At 46.7% G+C, this 19654-nt stretch overlaps 1 protein-coding gene across 1 annotated transcript in view; it reads right to left on the bottom strand.

Moving 5' to 3' along the window:
- Positions 1-19419, bottom strand: part of LOC119449050 (galactosylgalactosylxylosylprotein 3-beta-glucuronosyltransferase S-like) — a 29276-nt gene extending 9857 nt beyond the window's left edge. The window contains exons 1-3 of the mRNA XM_049666219.1: positions 18573-19419; positions 11936-12025; positions 2097-2299 (exon numbers count right to left, since the gene is read on the bottom strand). Coding sequence (XP_049522176.1) covers positions 2097-2299; positions 11936-12025; positions 18573-18618 — 339 coding nt within the window. The 5' untranslated portion in view covers positions 18619-19419. The remainder of the gene's footprint in view (positions 1-2096; positions 2300-11935; positions 12026-18572) is intronic.
- Between the last annotated feature and the right edge of the window lie 235 nt (positions 19420-19654).

Here is a 19654-nt window from a genome sequence, read left to right as displayed (position 1 = left end):
ACCGTGGAAAGGTACTCGTCCATGGTGCGTTTACGTTTTATTGCTTTGGTTTGAGACGTATTAGTGGTAGCATATATAGTGATACACAAAGTTGTGACGTTATAGCTAACTAAAACGTCTTAACTTTATGTAGCACTGTACATGCTGCCGCTAATACTTAGACTCTAATTGGAGGGGAGAACATTGTTTAGAAACATTCTTGTGAATTCCTTTCCGAAATCTTTAACCGCTTCAAAAAGTGTGAATAAAAAAAGAGAGTACAAGTTCACTTAATATACAAATTGAATAAACGTAAAATATGCTACATAATATGTGTCTTCTTGCGCTTTTTTAAACTTCAAGTTTACGCCAGAATTTTTTATACAAATTAGATTGAAAGAAAATTTGACATAGTGATGCCCATAACATGCGGAAAAGCCGTGGCGCCGCATGGCAAATGTGAAAACACGTACCCGCTGAGCATGCATGGAGCGCTCTTTCTTTTACTTTTCGCAGCAAGCGCCTCGCTCCATCTTTCTGCAGATGGATTACTTGTAGGCAGCACAGGTGCGGGTAAAGTATCACTCACATATGCGAGCGGCTCTTCTTGCAGTGGCTACAGTGCTGAGAAGCAACGATACAAATTTTAATCATATGGTTGAGATGCTTGCCCGGCTAATCGCCTGGAGCTGCGTAATAATTGTGGCATACTGCAGTTTTGAGGAACATCCACTAGCATCCTCGTACTCGATTATGATGCTCCATCATCTTTATTCTACAATCAAGCTGGCCTATACTTACGGAGGTTAAAATGATGCCGGAACCTTGGCCCGTTTTGTACAATATTGTACCGCAGTGAATAAGGACGTTTGCAGAAGTTGTGCTCAAATGCTAAGAGATAAGACTGCTGGTCATGATTCCATTGAAGGTCGGTCTGCAATCAACTGCGTGCTCTTATGCAAGTGAAAACCCTGAGGCGTCCCAGCCCTACTTAATGTCGTCTTCAGACAGGATATAGTTCTCATAATATACGTTGTATGTATACTGTTGACACACTAATGTGCAAAAGCAAACTGCGGGGAAAAATAATATAGCCCTAGATATTATTCAAACAAACCAATTAAAGGATTGCGTGATCATGAGCAGATGCTGACCTTTGGGGCATCATCGAAGCTGCGTAGATGCCGGAACGAAAGAATAGGTAACCTGATAGATGCCCGGGCGTCTTTACGGTTTGCTACCATTTAAAAATTATAATACCTAGCTGAACAAAACACATATTAGGCGCAGTTTGATTTGGGGAGCGCCAGAAGCACTGCATGTAGGCCATTCTGAACGATAGTTCGTATCAAAGCTTTATTTTAGAGTGTCGCCTATGCGGTGAATGTTGCCAAATCTGACCTAAAGTAAGCGCACGCCGGCAAACAACGTATTGGTAAAGTAGGCCTTTAGGAATCACCACTTTTCACACTCTCCTTAAGCGGCTTCTGCATTCTAGAATGTGGCAGCATGCATATAACTGATCCACTACACCCCAAACGTAACATGAGTTTCTAATGGCTGAAACAAAAAATTGCGCATGAATGCGGCATTGGCCAGTGGCTAATTACAACAAGCTAGTATTTTTGGTAATTCTGCTGCGCCTGTTCTTGTTCTAAGGTTTGTGGTCCTCGATGGCAAACCATCGCAGCCCCAAATTATTGATTAATGTAATAGTAATCTTATTTACCATGGAAGTGGATGCCGCACAAAGAGAGTTTTTAAAAAGGCAGGGAATGCTTGATTACCTGTCTCCTCCCTTAGCGAACCGGAGCCATATTGGTCAAACTTCTGTTCTTTTCATATTCCGTTTTTCCCTAGCTATACACCACCAATGCTCCAATCATCTTTTACTAAAGACGGTTTATTCTTTTCGTTTCATTTTGTTTTTATTTTCAACGTGGATATTTCATGACAACGATGCGGTGGAAAGTGGACAGAATGCTTTGAAAATGGAGTTGAAGTCTGTACGGAATATTTTTTTCCCATCGCTCTACCCAACATACTCTTTGCTCTACCCTGCAGGTGGACTGCCACTATATGCGAAATGGAGACGGACGTCTTTTGAGGATACTCACCAACGATGACGGCCGTTCGGCGTCCTCGACAACGACCCAGAAGATGCGGACCTTCGCCATCATGAGCGCCTGTGACAGCCTGACCATGTCGGGGGCCTGGGTGGCACGCCGGTACGTCGGTGTCACCACGTACACCGTTGGGCCTTCGGTGTGCGCTCCTCCACCCGTCTCACACCACGACGACGGCAAGGCTACTAGATGCGCTGCACACGACAGAACCGTTAGAGTGTCAACAAACAAAATACAGTAGACTGCAGTGTAATACAATCAGTTTTCTGGTCGGCCTATGCGCAAAGCAGTTGTTCCATCACCCGGCAGTTCGCGAAGCATGAAAATAGCGAAGGCAAACATCACTAAACGCACGCATGCTCTGGCATATAAGAAACTCGTAGCAACACGAACAATATTCTGGGCCTGTTTTAACCAAGCCGTTATTGTGCTATAACTGTTCGTAAGCGCTGATCTGAGCCAATCGAGATGTTGTATATAAGTGAAGGCGACGGGCCACTGCCAAACAGCACTTACAAGCTTTATAGATTTGGCTCGTGGTTTTCCGCAAAAATAAGGAAACTTCCATGCTCTGGATAACAACCGTTCTCGTATTGGCGGTTCGCAACAGTCCCCGAGTCTCCAAAATGAGACGCGGTGAACAGACGAAGATACGCTGTTCCAAGATGTTCGCGTATTTATACTGATGTCACACGAAACAGCAAACTTTTCGATGCAAACACACACACACACACACACACACACACATATATATATATATATATATATATATATATATATATATTGTCACAGACAAAACCACAGAAGACTTCGGTCGACACTATAGATCTTTTATGGAGCTGTCGTGGCACCTTCGTCGTTGTCTTCTTCGGAGAGCAACCCAGCATGCCTAGCATGAAATTGCACCGAGTGGCTTTCAGTCGTGTCAAGGTTGTGGCAATATATATATATCCGGCGGCAGGTACGTGTAATGCAGTGAAGACACGTTTAGCAGTGTTTGCCGGTCAGATTGGCTGCGGATTTTTTTTTCTTGTCTCAAAGAAAACTTAGTGGAATTTAAATTGCTAGATCACAAGCTAAGAGGTTGGTATGTATTAAATCATCTCGGCTATTTTTATCTGGAGGGCCTTGATGCTTAATATTGTTTTGAATCTCGTAAAAAAAGTCATTCGTTGTCATCTTTGGAACTTTTTTGAAAAGTATTTAAAATATAGCAACGGGCAATATGCGTAACAATTTATTGCGGCTGTACAACGGCGTAAAATCGTCGCCGCGCGCCGTACGCTGTGTGTGCGAGTGACAGCGTACCAGGGGATCCGACAATCGCGGCTCAATGTAACGAACGCGAGGGATGAGGCATGGGGTGAGGCGACGGCGAGCTGGGCGGGGGTGCGTTGTGCTCCATCGGCTGCTGCCCGTCGGCTGCTGCTCAGCTTTGACGGGAGCTTACGAGATGACGATTGTTGGGCTCTACATGGGTAGTAGACGATCGTAAGTGACAGAAACACGCAATCTTACATCATCAGCAACCAGATGTAAAAAAATATGTTATATAATCGCACCAGATGTTATATAATCGCACGTACCTGTGGCAATATTCGTAGCGTAGATTGTTACAAGGAAACAACTGAGGAAATTAGGCCGGTCCAGGATATAGGACAGTCCAACACGGCGCCTCAACGCGCCAACAGCCACAAGAAACGAAGACGATAAAGTGGAACGTGACGCAAGCACTGCCTGTGTCAAATAAATTACACCATCTTCTCTTAGGGGAACCCTGAGTAGTATGCGAACCAGCCACGGGGTCGACTCAAGTTAGTTTTATCAGCTGTATAAACTTGGACATGCAGCAGCACCAGCAATGCGCAGAACTGTTGTCGACGCCGTCGGCGTTTTGCCCGCGTTCGTACCGAACGCGCGCGATGTTGGTGACTGTTACCGGTGCCTCTGGGGCGCCTACCGTCGCGCCTCTAACCTAAGCTGCTTCGCATTATCGCGCGTGGAGCCGCAGGTGTTGCCATTCGTTGCGCAATCCGGAGAGGAGCGTCGGAGAGGAGAGGAGGAATGCCGAGAGGAGAGGAGATGAGACAAGGAGAGGAGAGGAGGGGGAGGAGGATGCGCATGCACAGTAGGGGTGCGGAAGCACGGCGGTTGGATGGATGGAGGGAGGTAGGGAGGGAGGGAGTGACATAGCCCTGAGCATAAGATGCTTCGCATCTAAAGCTAGCGGCCTTGGGAACGAGATAATCATATGTGCGATCATGGCCTAGTCTTCTCGAAGTGCATAAAACACAAGGTTGTGTTCCGGAGTTGGTGCAGCGTGTAGAAATTATACTGCGTACGAAACCTTTCTTACTTAAGCAAGTTCTGCTCACATTGGGTTGGCATCTGCAGTATGTTGTAAATCCTTTAGCATTTCTGCTTGAGTGAATTTACATGCGCAGGGTATTGGCGGTAATAAAGACAAAAACAAAGTGATCACGGCGTAGTTGTTCGAGCACCGGGCTGCTGTGCGCGATGGCAGTGGTTCGATACTACCATGGGTCACATATTATTTTCGTTGCATTAAAGGAATGCGAAACAGGAACCTACCTACTGTAAATTATATCAGAAATGAGGCAAAGAATGCTTGGCTATAAATAACGGCAAAACTGCACCAAACTTGCTCCTCGATGAGAGACAAGAATAGGACAAATGCAATTTCATAATTTATACTCTCCTGCCGTGAAAAAGAGCAAGTAACAAGGCTGAATTTGGATCGAGATGATTGGCCTCAACTCCGCAATGTTATTGAACGCTACCCAGCTAACCACGCAATTGTGGCAACGCTAAATCCGAAATTTTGCGTTTGTAGTAATCCACAATGCAGTACCAAGCGTTTTACACATGCGCATTTCGGACCTACTATTTTATAGCCGTATGCATGGGTACTCTGTACTAAAGCTTTAACGCACGTCGCCTTCGAATAGACGGTTGTCAAATATGTCGGCATCCATGCCTCTCCATTCAGTGAGAATTGGCCTGATGGTTGCACTCTCGCTATTGCTCATTGTCTATAAATCGTAAAGTGATCTCTCGCTTTCTGTAAACATACTCAAACGCTACATGTGGCGCATCTTAGAGCACTGCCCGTTTTTAGATTGGGCGGCCCGCCCGAGCCCGATGAAAACTTTTATGGCGAGACCCGGGCCCGGCCCGGGCCCGGAAATTTTCTACGTTACCCGCCCGGCCCGGCCCGCCACCCCTTTACATTAGGCCCGAGCCCGGCCCGAGCCCGGCCCGAGCCCGGCCCGAGACCGAAAAATACATGTTTTTCAGAGTTGAGACGCCCGAGAACAACTCGCTGCACGTTACATGCGCACCACCAAAAAGCCCGAGCCCGGGCCCGCGCCCGCGTCAAAAAGCACACGCCGTGCCCGAGCCCGACCCGAGCCCGTGAAAAAAATTGCTGTACCCGGCCCGGCCCGGCCCACGGGCCGGGCCGGGTCCGGGCTTTCGGGTAAGCCCGAGCCCGTGCAGTGCTCTAGCGCATCTAGCGCGTACATCTTGTGGGATTGTTCGGAAATTGTAGTTTCCGTATGCTTGTGGAAATGAGTAATCTTAGGTAGGCAGGGAGAAAGACAAACATTACGAGAGGCCCTGATGCCACCTGTCTAAAACTAGAAGTGAAGCTTATCTTTCATAGCAGCTCCCTTTTGCCTTTACGATCAGCAGGGCAGAACGAATGGGTGAAAGCTCCAAATTTGCACGCAACAAACCACCGGCAGTACACGCTGCTGGAGTGCCGTAGAACGAAGCCTACAGCACTTCTCCAACAACTTTTATTGCGATAGCAATTATATGGACACTCAAAAGCAGATTTCTGCCGTCGGCGTCGCCGTCGCCGTCGGCGTCGCCGTCGCCGTCGCCGTCGCCGTCGCCGTGAGGTTCCGTATGACGTCATTTGGAGATGAAATCGTCGCCGCGCGCCGAACGCTGTATGTGCGAGTGAAAGGGCGCGAGGGGCGCGTCTTTCACGGGGAGTGAACGCACGGCGGAGAACAAACGCGCGTTCTGCGCCGTGCTCGCTTAAGGGCTGCAGAAGTAGGCGTCTCTTTTCTCCTTTACAATCACCATATATGTAGAGCAAACGCGCCTTCTTCGGACGCGCGAGAGGCCGTGGGGGAGGGGGAGGGAAGGGAGGCGACGTTTAGCTGCGGCACCAAGTGCCTATTTATATCAGAGGCTCCAGCAACAGTCACCAACGCCGCACGCATTTTGAGCTAACGCGGGCAAAACGCCGATGGCGTCGACAACAGTTCTGCGTGTTGTTGCTACCAAAGCCGCTCACCTTACTTCGTATGACATTGCTGTGTTGCTATCGCATTCATTGCTTCGCCCTTAGGGCGAAACTGTGACATTTTTTAAAGCAGACGCACCCCTGTGTTTTCCTGTAGCACATTGAAGAAGCCGACGAAAACCCACACCATGAATGCATGAGAGCTTGTGTTGCTGGCTGACACTCAAAGCTCACAGAAACAAACCACAATTTTCAAGCTCGCACACCATACTCCAAACACAGCTTGCCTCGCGAACAGAGTGTGGTTATGGAAAGGCGTGACCGGAAATTGTTATCTCATTTTTTTTTTGACCGAGAGCAGCGAGAGCATCACGGGTGCGCTTTCTTTGGAAACGGGCATTTTTGGACTACCAGTCTCAATGCTTCCCTATGGGACACAGCACCTTACTTCCATCACACTATCTCCAACACAGCCGCGCTGGCGGTAGCCTCTCGTAAGATTTCCTTCCTGCATGTGGGAACGGAAATACGGTTGCCTAACGGACTGGCTTGGATTAGACAAGTTTGACACGCTGGAACCAGATGGCGTCCTATCTTAACGTTTTCTTTAGGTTTAGCGTTCCCGTAGGCTAAACGAAAAGTCTTCGGCGGACGCGCACCGAAGTGTCCCGCAAAGGGCTTGCATTTACGGTTCGTAAAGGGCCGAAGCTGCTCGGCCACTGTTAGTCACGTTAACTACAGGACGCATGCGGCTACCCACGCTTAAAGCAGTACTGATATGACATTTTTGACACTACATTTTTTTTAGATAAACGAAGGACTTCGGCCCCTAAATTTCAGAAAAAAATACCGACAAGCCTCAGACCTCCCAAAACATCTTATTAAAATTTTGCAGCAAGTTTCCCCTTTCTTTTGCACGAGGTTACTCTCTCACGACGGCATGACGCAGTAGTTGGTCACGTGGGAGGAGGGACATCATGACGCTTCGACACTCGCTGCAGCTTGTTCGGTCGCCTCCTAAGCTGCTATTTGTGGTGAGAGGGCCTATGTGGCAGCATAGCAGATAACCGAGCGAGCCTGAGCGAGAGTCAGAATGTCGTTATGACCTGCTCCAACGTGGTCATGTTCTGCGCCATGACTTCGCGACACAGTAGAAACGAAACGATATAGCGTTAGAAACGCTATTATATTGTCACTAGGCGCCCCCTCTGTTATCACTACGGAGGCATCGGCCATGTTTCCCGCCATTGCTGGTACCGCGACGCCTCATTTCGACCTTATAAATCCTGGTCTGACGGTCGACGCGCCAGTGACGACTACATGCTACGCCGCGACGACGCTGCTTTTCGAGGTGCTCCCGCAACGCGCACTCTGAACAATGACTCTCAGCCCAACCACCAGACCGATTTTGGCCGGCGGTCACGCTCTCCGTCCCCTGCTCATTCATCAGCACCGAGTGGACGTACTTTTGCTGACCTCCGGGGAAGAAGGTCGCCCAGTTCACGCCGGGGAAACTAACGGCGGCGACCTCTGGGGGTATGGTTGCGGGCCGACAAGACGACTGAAAAACCCCCAATAATCCCGCCGCAGGACGCCGTGAAACCGACAAACTCTAACACCGACGAAATTGTGAGCGCCGATATTATTGTTTCAGTTGACGGACACCAAGTGACAGCGCTAGTTGACACAGGTGCCGATTATTCGATAATGTGTGAAGGTCTAGCCGTTCGCCTTAAGAAAGTAAAAACGCCCTGGACCGGACCTCATAATAAGGACTGTGGGCGGACAACTAACTGCTCACGCCTGCTGGAAGCTGTACGGCGAGAGTCACCATAGGACGTTCGTCCTTCGTGGCAACTTTCGTCGTTCTTGCAATATGCTGTAAAGATTTAATCATAGGCATGGATTTTATACGGGAATACGACGCCATAATCAACATCCCGGACCGCTTGGTTACGTTTCACAGGACTCCGGATTTAATTCCCTGCTTATCGCCGAAACGCAACGCATGTCGTCTAATCGAAAACGACGTGGTCGTCCCACCTCGGTCATGTATCCTTGTTTCGGTCACATGTGACGTACCGTTTGATTGTGAAGGAGTTGCAGACCAAGTAATCCCCTTCTTATTTACTCACGGTATCGCCGTAGCACGAGTCATCGTAAATATCACCGATGGGCGCACGAACCTGTTGTTGACTAATTTTAGCACAGAGCGACGGTACCTACCAAAGGGCACGGCGTCTTGCGCTACTGCCGAGTTCCACGAATGCTTTGCGACGACGTCAAGAGTCGGTCGGACGCCCCTAACCAAGCACCGCATAATCACAGAGGACGAAGCGAGACCGACTCACCAAAACTCTTATCGTGTGGCCCCAAAAGAACGTGAAGCGATACAGCAGCAGGTAAACCAAATGCTTGACGACGATGTGATTCAGCCTTCCAAGACCTCCTCCATCACCTGCAATTCTGGTAAAGAATAAGGACGGCAGCCTGCGTTTTTGTGTGGATTATCGAAAGCTAAATCAGGTGACGAAAAAAGACGTGTATCCGCTTCCCCGCATAGACGATTAACTTGATAGGCTTCGAAACGCGCGTTATTTCTCTTCAATGGACTTAAAAAGCGGGTATTGCCAAATTGAGTAGACCCCAGAGACCGTGAGAAAACCGCTTTTGTCACGCCAGATGGATGGACTAAACGAATTTAAGGTCTTGCCTTTCGGCGTGTGCTCTGCACCTCCTCCTTTTCAACGGCTTATGGATACCGTGCTTTCGGGGATGAAGTGGAAAACCTGCTTAGTCTATCTCGACGATGTCATAGTGTTTTCCGCAAAGTTTAAAGAGCACCTTGAACGGCTTGAACCGGTTCTGCAGTCTATACGGCCCGCCGGCTTCACCCTAAAGCCAGAGAAATGGCACTTTTGCTTATAGGAGCCAGAGTTCCTTGGCCATGTCCTCAGTCACGCGGGAGTCCACCTGGATCCTGAAAAAAGTGCCGTTGTCGCAAAGTTACCTGTTCCTTCATATAAAAAGGCTGCCAAAAGGCGCTTTCTCGGCCTCTGCGCATATTATCGGCGGTTTATTGCAGACTTTGCTCGCATTGCGTCGCCGTTAACTCGCCTCACGAGAGATGACGTTGCGTTTGTATAGGGCGACGAACAGCAAGCTGCATTTCATGATTTGCGGAACCGTTTACAAACGACCCCTGTGCTTGTCCACTTTGACGAGGCAGTTCTGACAATGCTTCACACTTATGCCAGCAATGTTGGTCTCTGAGCTGTGCTTGGCAGTGTCAAGAGAACACAGAAATAGTGATCGCTTATGCAAGCAGAACGCTCTCACGCACAGAACCAAATTACTGAGAGTGTCTCGCCGTGGTATGGGCGGTTACAAAATTTCGCCCTTATTTGTACGGTCGCCATTTCAAGGCCATCAGCGACCATCATTCGCCTTGCTGGCTGACAAATCTGAAAGATCCATCCGGGCGATTAGCACGTTGGAGCCTGAGACTGCAAGAGTTTGATAAGACGGTCCTGCACAAGTCAGGGAAACGGCATACCGACGCTGACTGCCTTTCTCGGTCACCCATAGATTGAGCTCCTTCGACCGATGAAGAGGAAACAGCATTCCTTGGTCTTCTCGACACGTCTACCATTGCACAACAACCACGTGACAACCCTGAGTTGCTTGGCCTCAATAATTTCTTGAACGGACGAACTCAGACAGCAGCTAAAGCTTTCGTAAGAGGGTTATCATCGTTTTTCTTAAGGAACAAAGCTGTATAGAAAATGAACTTCTCATCGAGCGGATCAAGCTATTTGCTCGTCGTTACTACTACTGTTCGTAGTGAAGTACTGGAAGCATGCCAGAATGAGGTCACTTCTGGGGATCTAGGATATACGCGGCCACTGAACGGAGTGCGACAAAGATACTATTGGTCAGGACTGTCCGTTGCCATGAAACATCACGTTCGGACCTGCCTAGATTGTCAGCGGCGCAAGTCACCTCCAATGAAACCAGCCGGTTTGCTGCAACCCGTTCAAGTACTGCAAACGTCATTTGACCAGATCGGAATGGAACTTTTGGGTCCGCTTCCTACTTCTACTAATGGTAACCGCTTGGATATTGTAGCAACTGACTATCTTACTCGCTACGCCGAAACAAAAGCTATCCAGAGAGGCACAGCAGCAGAGGTGGCCCGATTTTTCATAGAGAATGTTGTGCTGAGACATCGCTTCCTTTGTAAAATCAGCCACGGTACCCGGTGGATTGCGCACAAATCCGGCGAATAGTTCGTCTTTTATGCCACGCATAAGGTAGCGCAAATTCTTTTCCTGAGGTATGTGAGGGTCAGCTCTACGACACAGGCGCGCCATGTCCTCGGCAAACATTGCCACAGTTTGATTGGGTTTCTGGGAGCGCAACTCAATTAGTTGCTGGGCACGGTCCCGTCGATCAACACTCGCAAATGTTTCATTGAGCTGATGTTGGAAATTATTCCATGTGGCAATGTTGGGTTCACGGTTCTCAAACCACGTGCGAACACTACCGTCAAGGGAGAAATACACGTGTGAGAGCTTTTGTTGAGCAGTCCACCCACTGACCTTCGCAACACGTTCGTACTGGTCAAGCCAGTATTCAACGTCTTCATGTGCGCCACCATGAAAGCGATCGGGAACCAGTGGTTGCAGAAGGGTTACCTGGGATGGACTGTGAGTAGAGCTGTCTTGTGGAACTCGTGGAACCTTTGGCGCGCTGGTGGTCGCTATTGACAGAGGTAGACAGGGCCCGGACGAGCGTTCTTGCAGGGGGTTGAGCTCGGGAGCAAGGCGTAGCAACCACCGACTGAAGCAATGCACAGGAGTTATTGGAGATGGGCTGAATGAACGGCTTCCAGGAGGAGTCCGGATCATCAGGCGGGGTTGTGTACCAAGCACTTCCACCAGTGTCACATGTCAACGCGAACAAGAGACAACACGTTGAACAAGATGGCGGAACAGCTTGTTAAGAGGTAGAGGTAGAGCCTTGGAGTTATTGGCACATACCCGCTTGTTAAGAATCACCAGCACAAACACATCTTCTTCGTCTTCGAATTACCCTGTCCTACTACTCGCAGTCAGTTAAAGCACATATTGTCATCGTCGTTTAAACGTCTACATAGAGTACGCGTCAATATTAAATTATTTAGGGCGCTCTGAGGCGAGCGAGTTTTTTTTCTAGTGTTTAGAAGTTCCGTATGTTCATTCTAAGCAAACACGGAGAGTGAAATATCATGTAAGTAGGCCCTTTAGGCGTATGCTATAAATCTACTATTTATTCACATTCAGCGCGTCCGTAAATGTGTACTGCACACCCACAAGAGGAGCTATTCTGTGGATATTATGCAAGCTGTGTGTCTTGCGGCTTGATACTATTGAGTCCTTGGCCTCAGCGCTTGTGCAACCATGAGTATGAGTATCCTAATTATAAAAACTCCCTATTTTAAAAAGGTGTAGTTAGTGCTACAGATCAAATTTTCAGACAAAATAGCATGCAAGAAGAAGGTTCCGCTTACCGTAGATCAGTGGTAGCAGCATAACGCCAGTGGCTGTGCACGCGCCGACCTTTAGCCATGTTCTACGGCGCAGGCCTGACCATTCGTGAGCTGAAAAGGAGGTTGCACGGGTTGGTGAGGCGGAGAATGACTTGGTTTCACTAGAGAGTATTAGAGCAGTACCGCGCACTTCGTATAGCGAATGCAGTCAAAACCCCTGCGCGCGCTGGACGCGAGACGTTGTTAGCAGTTCTATTTTCTTCGTAGGTTTTATGTTTATTGAAGCTGGACAGGGCGTTACAATCGCATGTCATACAGAAGTGACCATTACCTTGCCTGCGCTGGAGTTGCACAATTATTAGCCTCTTTTCTTTCGGGAAACAAGAAAATCGGTGCTGTCGTCGCCAATTTCACCCACCGCAACACATTAGCATCGTTAAGAAAAGATTGTTTAGTAACAGAAAAAAAAACACTAACAAAAAAGTGACCCATAAACCTGTTTTGTTTTGTTTTCAAACAATGTAGATTGGCCAAAAAGCAGGCAGTTTTATAAGCGGCCTTTTTTTCTTGAATGTCATAATAATTTATAAGAAAAATATATTTGAACGTTGATAAGAGAAAAAGAATACAGGAATGAGAGGAAAGCTAAACGATTCTTTAGATCCACTAATGTAAAATAAAAAAATGAAAGTAAGCAAGCAGTAAAGCATATTGCAAAGTTGACAAGGTAATCGCTTTGTGTACTTCACGGACATAAAAACTTGAATACCGGCTTTCGTGCGACTGAAGTTAAGAGATGATGTCCCAAGGAAATAATAGATGGCGAAGTTAGCTATCGTCCAAGATAGCGAAACTTTTGTAAACGTTTTCTTTGCCTTGAAAAGCAGTGCAGCATAGAAAAATGCCCACTAGAACAAAATACATAAATATGAAACGCAGGAGACACAAGCACCCAGACCTGTGTAAACAAAACTATAACGGCGAAATACAGCAGCTCGTTTTCTTAGAGATACCTCCAATTGCTTTAAGAGACACCAATTTTTGTTCCATGGAAAACGGAAACGACGAAAATCTGAAGACGATGAGAGAGTAAATTTGGCAGCATATTGAGTTATTCAAAACTTTGCCTGCCTAGCCGAGTTGATGTAAGCCGAACAATGATGAAAACGATGACCTGAAAGTCTTTGGCACGTGCTCGATATGCTCTAACAATACTGAAATCGCATAAGAAGTAGAGATCTCTCAGACCTTCATTTCCCCCAAATGTAGGTACGTCATCAGCGACTCGCACTCGGCTATCAGAAACTACGCGCGAAAAGAATGTTGTCCGAGGCCCCTAACGTACTCCACGGAAAAACCCAGCTCATATCATCAAATGAATTCGAAGAGAGATACATCATTTGGACCTCAGCCCACACCTTCTGTGAGTCCCCCGATTCCAACCTCAATGAGGAAGCCCACCGCGTCGCGCAAGGTCTCATTTACCGCGCTCGCGAAGAAGCTTCGCCGGAAGGAACGGGAGGAGGGACCTGGAAGGAGAGGGGCAGAACGTTCAGATTCTGCGACGTCACGCGCTTCTACCAAAAGTCGAGGTGCAGATCCCCACCTCCTAGCTCCAAATTATACAGATCTGAGGTGGTTGACTGGAGGCGCCTTCAAACCAGAACCTTCCGGAACCCGGTGCACCTACATCACATCTACCCCAAACTGTACCCAGATAACTTGTGTAAACTATATAGAAAAAACACGCCACCCTAGAACACATTATATGGGAATCCGCACATGTACAATATAAAAGTTTGAGTATGCTTAAGCTTCGCCCTTAAGAGTGGAATGCGATAGCATTATTGGACGCCGTTGACGCCGACACCGACACCGTATTTTCTGCGACATGGGGCCCGATCAAAACGAATTATAGCAGGCGAAGTCCCCATTTGACCTGCCTAGGATGCGAGCGCCATCTGGATATTATTGTCGCAAGTCAAGTACCCGAACGCGCGGCTGTAGGTCTGGTAGAAATGTTGGAAAAGGTGTTTGTGTTTGAGTTTTCTCGTACCAAAATTTGGTTTTCTCGTACATTCAAATTACAATCCGACGCCGATCGGTAAACAATCCAACGGCGAATCTGACGCCGAATGGTAAAGTCCTACTTTACCATTTTTTTGATAGATTTCACTGAGAAATTCAATTTTTGTTCACCAAAACCTTGCACCACGTGGAGGGCCTGCATGGGGATGATTTCCTCCGCCACATGCCGACATCGAACGCCGGTTGCCGACGCCTTATTTTCTGCGACACGAAGCCCTTGACGCCATCGCGTTAAAAATACAGTCTCCTCACAATCGCTTGGGGCGTGGTGGAAAGCCGCGCTGACCAGCTCAGATCTGCAATACCAAGTAAGGGTAATGCAGCGAGCTCGAGAGGCGGCTGGGAGACAGGAACTCTCGACAGCCCCTGGCGCGGCCTCGGCCCACGTCCTCAATCCGCTGGTTCCAATAAAGTTTCACACCCACGTTCCCACTCAAAAAGATTCAATTCCTGGCCTACGACTACATAGTTATTCATATGCTTCTTATCCAACACCCATGTGGCTCATGCCCACGCCCACAATAAGAAATAAACTTTGAGGACTCATATAGAGTAAGCGATGTGGAAAGGAAATTTAGATGCTGGTGTGAAAAGAAAATAGGAAGCATTAAAATAGTTTTTCAATATTTCAAAAGTAAGACAAAGATAGGGAGATATAAATAGATGCAAATTTAGAAGGGCTATCTATTTGACTGAATAAGAAAGGACGGTGGATCAGACACTGTTGTAGCTGGATCACCGAGCCTAGGCTCTGCCAGAAAGGGGTACAATATGCAGAGTCCATGGTCCGTTTGTGAAAGGAACTTCCAGAATCTGTTTCCCGTAACAGTGAAGCGCTGACAAGATAGGAAGAAGTTGAGTTGTTTCTTTCTCATTGCAATAGTATGCCGTTTAACACATGAAGCGCTCCAATGACGCTATAAGTGCGCAAAGTTGGAGAACAATGATGCAGCGTTGCAGATGCCCGCACGAGTAGAAAACCTGCGAGCTCACAGAGGAATTTGAGTGCGTTAAGTGTGACGCTGGCCATTAAGCAAACTTTAGTAAAGCTCCTGTCACTGAAGACTGAATATCAATACATTCAAATGACATTCGATGCAAGTTTCTCAAGCCCTTGAAATCCAATGTGTGCCAAGCAAAAGAACTTAAGTAGCTCTTAGTAGGCTATGATACAATGAAAAAATTTTTATTTGCATCAGGCTGACCTTGCACACCCAAGAGATTTGTTCTTTTTTCTGGAAACAAAAGATCATGAAAACATTTTCATTTATTGTCGACGATTTTGTCATCTTAAGAAAGCGAACCTAGAAATGCCGCTTCGCCTTATCGAATTACAATTAACAGCACAAAATTTGCTATCCTTCTGTGCCTCAGCTCTTGAGTGCATTGTGCTGAAGGTTCACGCCGCCGTCCAGGAATTTTTCGTAGGTCACTGCGATTTAAATTCTAAATAGATTGTTTGTACCAAATCAAGTTCAAGTTGTTTAATATTGTTTCATTTTCCAATTTCTTCTGTTTTAAACTAGCTACTATAAGTTGTCATGTTTGTTTTTGCACGGGTTAGTTTATTTTAAGCTACCTGATTCTTGGCTCATCTTCCAGACTGGCAATGTGTGACTAAATCCAAGGCTCTGCATCTACAACCTATGCAGGCTATCGCCTTCTTGCCACACTTTTCATCTACATTCTTTCGCTTCAGCGCTCCTGTGTGTATAAGTTGCAGAGCTTGGCGTCAGCAAATTATATTAATGAGCGCTCAAGACGCAAGTGACAGTGTTGTCCAGGCGCCGTATTCTTTGCCGCAGCATGGCGCAGTCGCTGAGATGCCCTGTGCTTGATTGGCTGTTTGTAGATGAGCAGTTTGAATGCTCGAGATGCATTGCAAGTTTTCTTTCATAAAATTCTGGCAAAGTGCTCTGGGATTCCAGCGGCGCACACTGGCGGCGGCAGGAAATAAAACAATTAAAAAAGAATGATTTTATAACAGCTGCCGGCTCTAAAGCAGCGCTGAGAAAAAGGCGCTAAACCGCACTTGCTTTGTTAAAAGTCACATTGAGTGTATACGGCAACGCAAGCTTGTGAAAGTGGTCTCAAGCATCCAAGTGTTGCGGATTTCTCGTTTCCCATCCCGCTATGCCGGGGCAGTCTCTTGTTCGGCTGTTGCACATGCTCATGTTGGAAGGTTTGCCCGTAAGGGGTCATAGGAAACAAAGAAACTGGTTTACATAATGCATAATGCTAATGAACTCCCTCCACATATTGAGTGTGAAGGGAGTTCATTCCAATAGATAACGAATCAGAAAATGGGGCAAATACGAAAAGAAATGATTAAAAATGAAATTGAGGAAACAAAAAATAAATTTCATCGAGGCAGCCGCAACAAAGCTACCACAAATCCTGAACGTGTAATTAAACATAGCTTTTGGTTATGCCAAAACGTTGAATCATACAAAGAGTTGAAAACAGGAATGATTTAGTCAACCAAAAATTGACAAAGCGATGTTTCCGTGGTAACTTTACGCTAAGTAAAACAATGATACGAAGACAAAAATACAGCAAAATGACTTACTCAAATCCGTTCCCACAACCAACACTTCCGCATATTCGGAGCTTCAAAGGACCACGAAGTCTCGCACCCTTTTGCCATGTCATGTTTTTGAAATAAGCCATCCATGTAAGACAGCACAATGGAAGACGCAGGCTATTTTCCTTTCGGTCCTGAGGGAGCTTCAAAGGACCAAGAAATCTCGCACCCTTTTGCCAAGTCATGTTCTTGAAGTAAGCCATGCATGTATGACGACACAATGAAAGGCGCAGGCTACTTTCCTTGCGGTCCTGAGGTCACCTTTCTAATTCTTAATTAGTCTTCGAGACATGTTCGAAACTGAAGCCAGGAATTGGTTGAGAGGCCCAGTTGACCTGAATCAGTGGTCTTGCTGCAACGTGGGGCTGGAAAGACGTTCTAACAGCCTTTGTTCCGCACAATGTTGTGGTTTCTCTCGTGAGCTGATCAGAACATGGTGTGTCACACGGGTAGAATCCCTTTTCACTTCTATTTGATTTTGATGACGTGTGAGGGCAATCAATAATTTTGGGATTATGAAATTGCTTACTATTTTCGCTACGAAGCTCACACGTAACACCAGGACCAAAGTGTGATATGTCTATCTTTTTTAGGAATGAACTATTTATCTGAGCGTTTTCCCCAGCATAATACAAGGTCATCGATTTAACTGAAATACCTTATAACAAATGTTAACAGTGAAAAATCGCACCTACGTGATGCACTCTATAAGATAGGGCGACGGAAAGCCTGAAACTGAAATAAAAACTGGAGGCGAAACTTAATCGAATCGCTCTTTCGTTTGACGTGTTGAAACCATCCCGAATCAGGGGCCGAATTCACAAAAACATTCTAACGCTAAAACTGTTCGTAGAAGCTGCTACCAGCCAATGGTGGTGTTGGACATATCATTAGCGAAGGCGGCTGGCAAATGCCAAGGAGCACTTAAGAACAACAAGTTTTGTGAATTCGGCCCCAGAAATTTCTGGCGATACCATTCTGGACCAGTTTGGCGATGTTTTGCACAGTAAAGTGGCAAACTTGTTGGCAATGTGCCAAAAAAAATAAAGTACCCAACAAATTGATTATTCGACGTTGTCGCACATTTGAACAAGTTAATTAGGAAAATACTATTGTTGGTGAACAAGACAATGACTTTCTTTAAAAAAGTCTGTATCTACAGCCACACTAACCTTTCACAGTACATTATTCTGCCATACATAAAAATGAAAGGGCAATACTGCTTTCATTTTACATATCAGAAAAGCATTTGACACAGATTGGCATTATATACTACTGTGGCAATTAGAAGGCTGCGGCATTACTCACAAACACAATAAAATCTTTGAACTCACTTATTCTCTAGTAAACTATGTACCGTAATTAACGATTTCATATCGGGAGTTCAAGATATATCTTGACGCTTACAGCAATGATCCATTCTGTGTGTTATACTATTTTATATTTAATTGAACGTTATTTTTAAGCAGTGAATCTTTCAGAGCGTCTGATGTAAAATTTCGTTTCAATACTTTCAAGATACTAGGATGCGAACTATTCGTCAGAACTGCGCAAGTACAGCAATAGCATAATGCTCTGTTCCGTTCTTGTAACAAGGCGTATGGAAACATTGCTCCAGACCATAGCAATCACAAATGCACTTACGTATGTTAAAAAAGGACCTGCATAGAGAAATTTCATAGCATCCTCAGCGCTGCAAGCACAAGACCCACCAAAAATTCAGAAGTTCCCTGCCTTCTAGGCACAGTCAATGTGCGTCGCCTCGCTCTTCAACTGTGTAGCCATCTATGCTGCACAATATTCCTGTTATATTTATAGTATTTGCAGCAGCGCTCCGAGATTTATGTTTCTTTTTTTCTAAACAGTCCATGACCCTTCAGAAAATGTTTCAACTTTCTTAACGCTACATTTCAATACCGTGCCATGCCATTCGCATGATGGCAACCACCTGAATGACAGCATTTAGGCACGCTGGGAGAGACGTACCTTTTTTCAATGCAGCACATGGCATGCGTTCCGCCATAGAGGTCATCTTTACCAAGCGACGTCGACTTCCGCGCGCGTGCTCTGCACACTACAGCCTGTCGTCAGCTTTCTCGAGGAACCGTGCAGCAACTGAAGGGTGCACAATGTTGCTTTCCGGGGAGCTTATAAATGATTTACTCGTTTACACTCTGGACGCATTTGCTCCGTTAGGGAATGCTCCTCTGCATATTTGCAGTTGACCTTTCCGGAAGAAAGTACAGTCCAGGTTCTTGCATATTCACTTCCAACAATCTTGATTTTAATCCCTGAAGGCATTGCATTTGAAGTACAATCCCAATCACATGTCGTAAGGCGAGACATGCTGCCCAGTCAGCGCATTACACAAAAAAAAAACATCCACGGCATAGAAAAAGTCCGCAGCTTCACCAGCGACCGCTTGTGCAATGCAGTGAAGACCAAGAATAGAACACGTTGATCGGAAACGGAGCACGAATAATTTACTATACGGCGAAGGTTGCAACGTCACCCAAGGAAAATCCAGTTTTGAATTCGGCTATTCCAACGTCGATGTGAGGCTCCGAGAGAAGGTCATTGCAATTGATCGTGCATACAGGTGCGCAGGCTGGGAATTTACACCAGAAGAACACGATAAAGCACGGTCTACATCGACGAATCACGCACAGCACTACCTGCAGCGACAATGCGACCCCACTCAACGAATGCTTCACAGACACCTCGAGTTCCACTTGTGCGCATACAGACGTGGTCAGTGGCCATGACTTGAGCTGAAAACTAATTTTACACCGAGTGATAAACAAATCAGCCCGCAACCCGTATCCACTGCGGCAGGCATCCGCTTTTGTGTTCCGCTCTTGGACTGCGGCTCATCAAGATAAACAAACACGGTGAAAAGAGTGGGCCTTGCGTCAGGGTGGGGGAAGTGCTCTATAGCCTACCTTCTCTCCGCTTCCGTGTGTTACGCGTCTTTCAGAGAGAGCAGAAGCGACCGCCACCGGAAGGCATCGACGCCACGCTTCATAGCCTCAGCGCTGTTCGTTGTCGCTGGCTGCTTCCGGCGGCCC

The sequence above is a fragment of the Dermacentor silvarum genome, chromosome 4 (genome assembly GCF_013339745.2).
Source record: "Dermacentor silvarum isolate Dsil-2018 chromosome 4, BIME_Dsil_1.4, whole genome shotgun sequence".
NCBI lineage: Eukaryota > Metazoa > Arthropoda > Arachnida > Ixodida > Ixodidae > Dermacentor > Dermacentor silvarum.
Note: the sequence above shows the minus strand (reverse complement) of the source record. Positions and strands in the feature narration are given on the sequence as shown.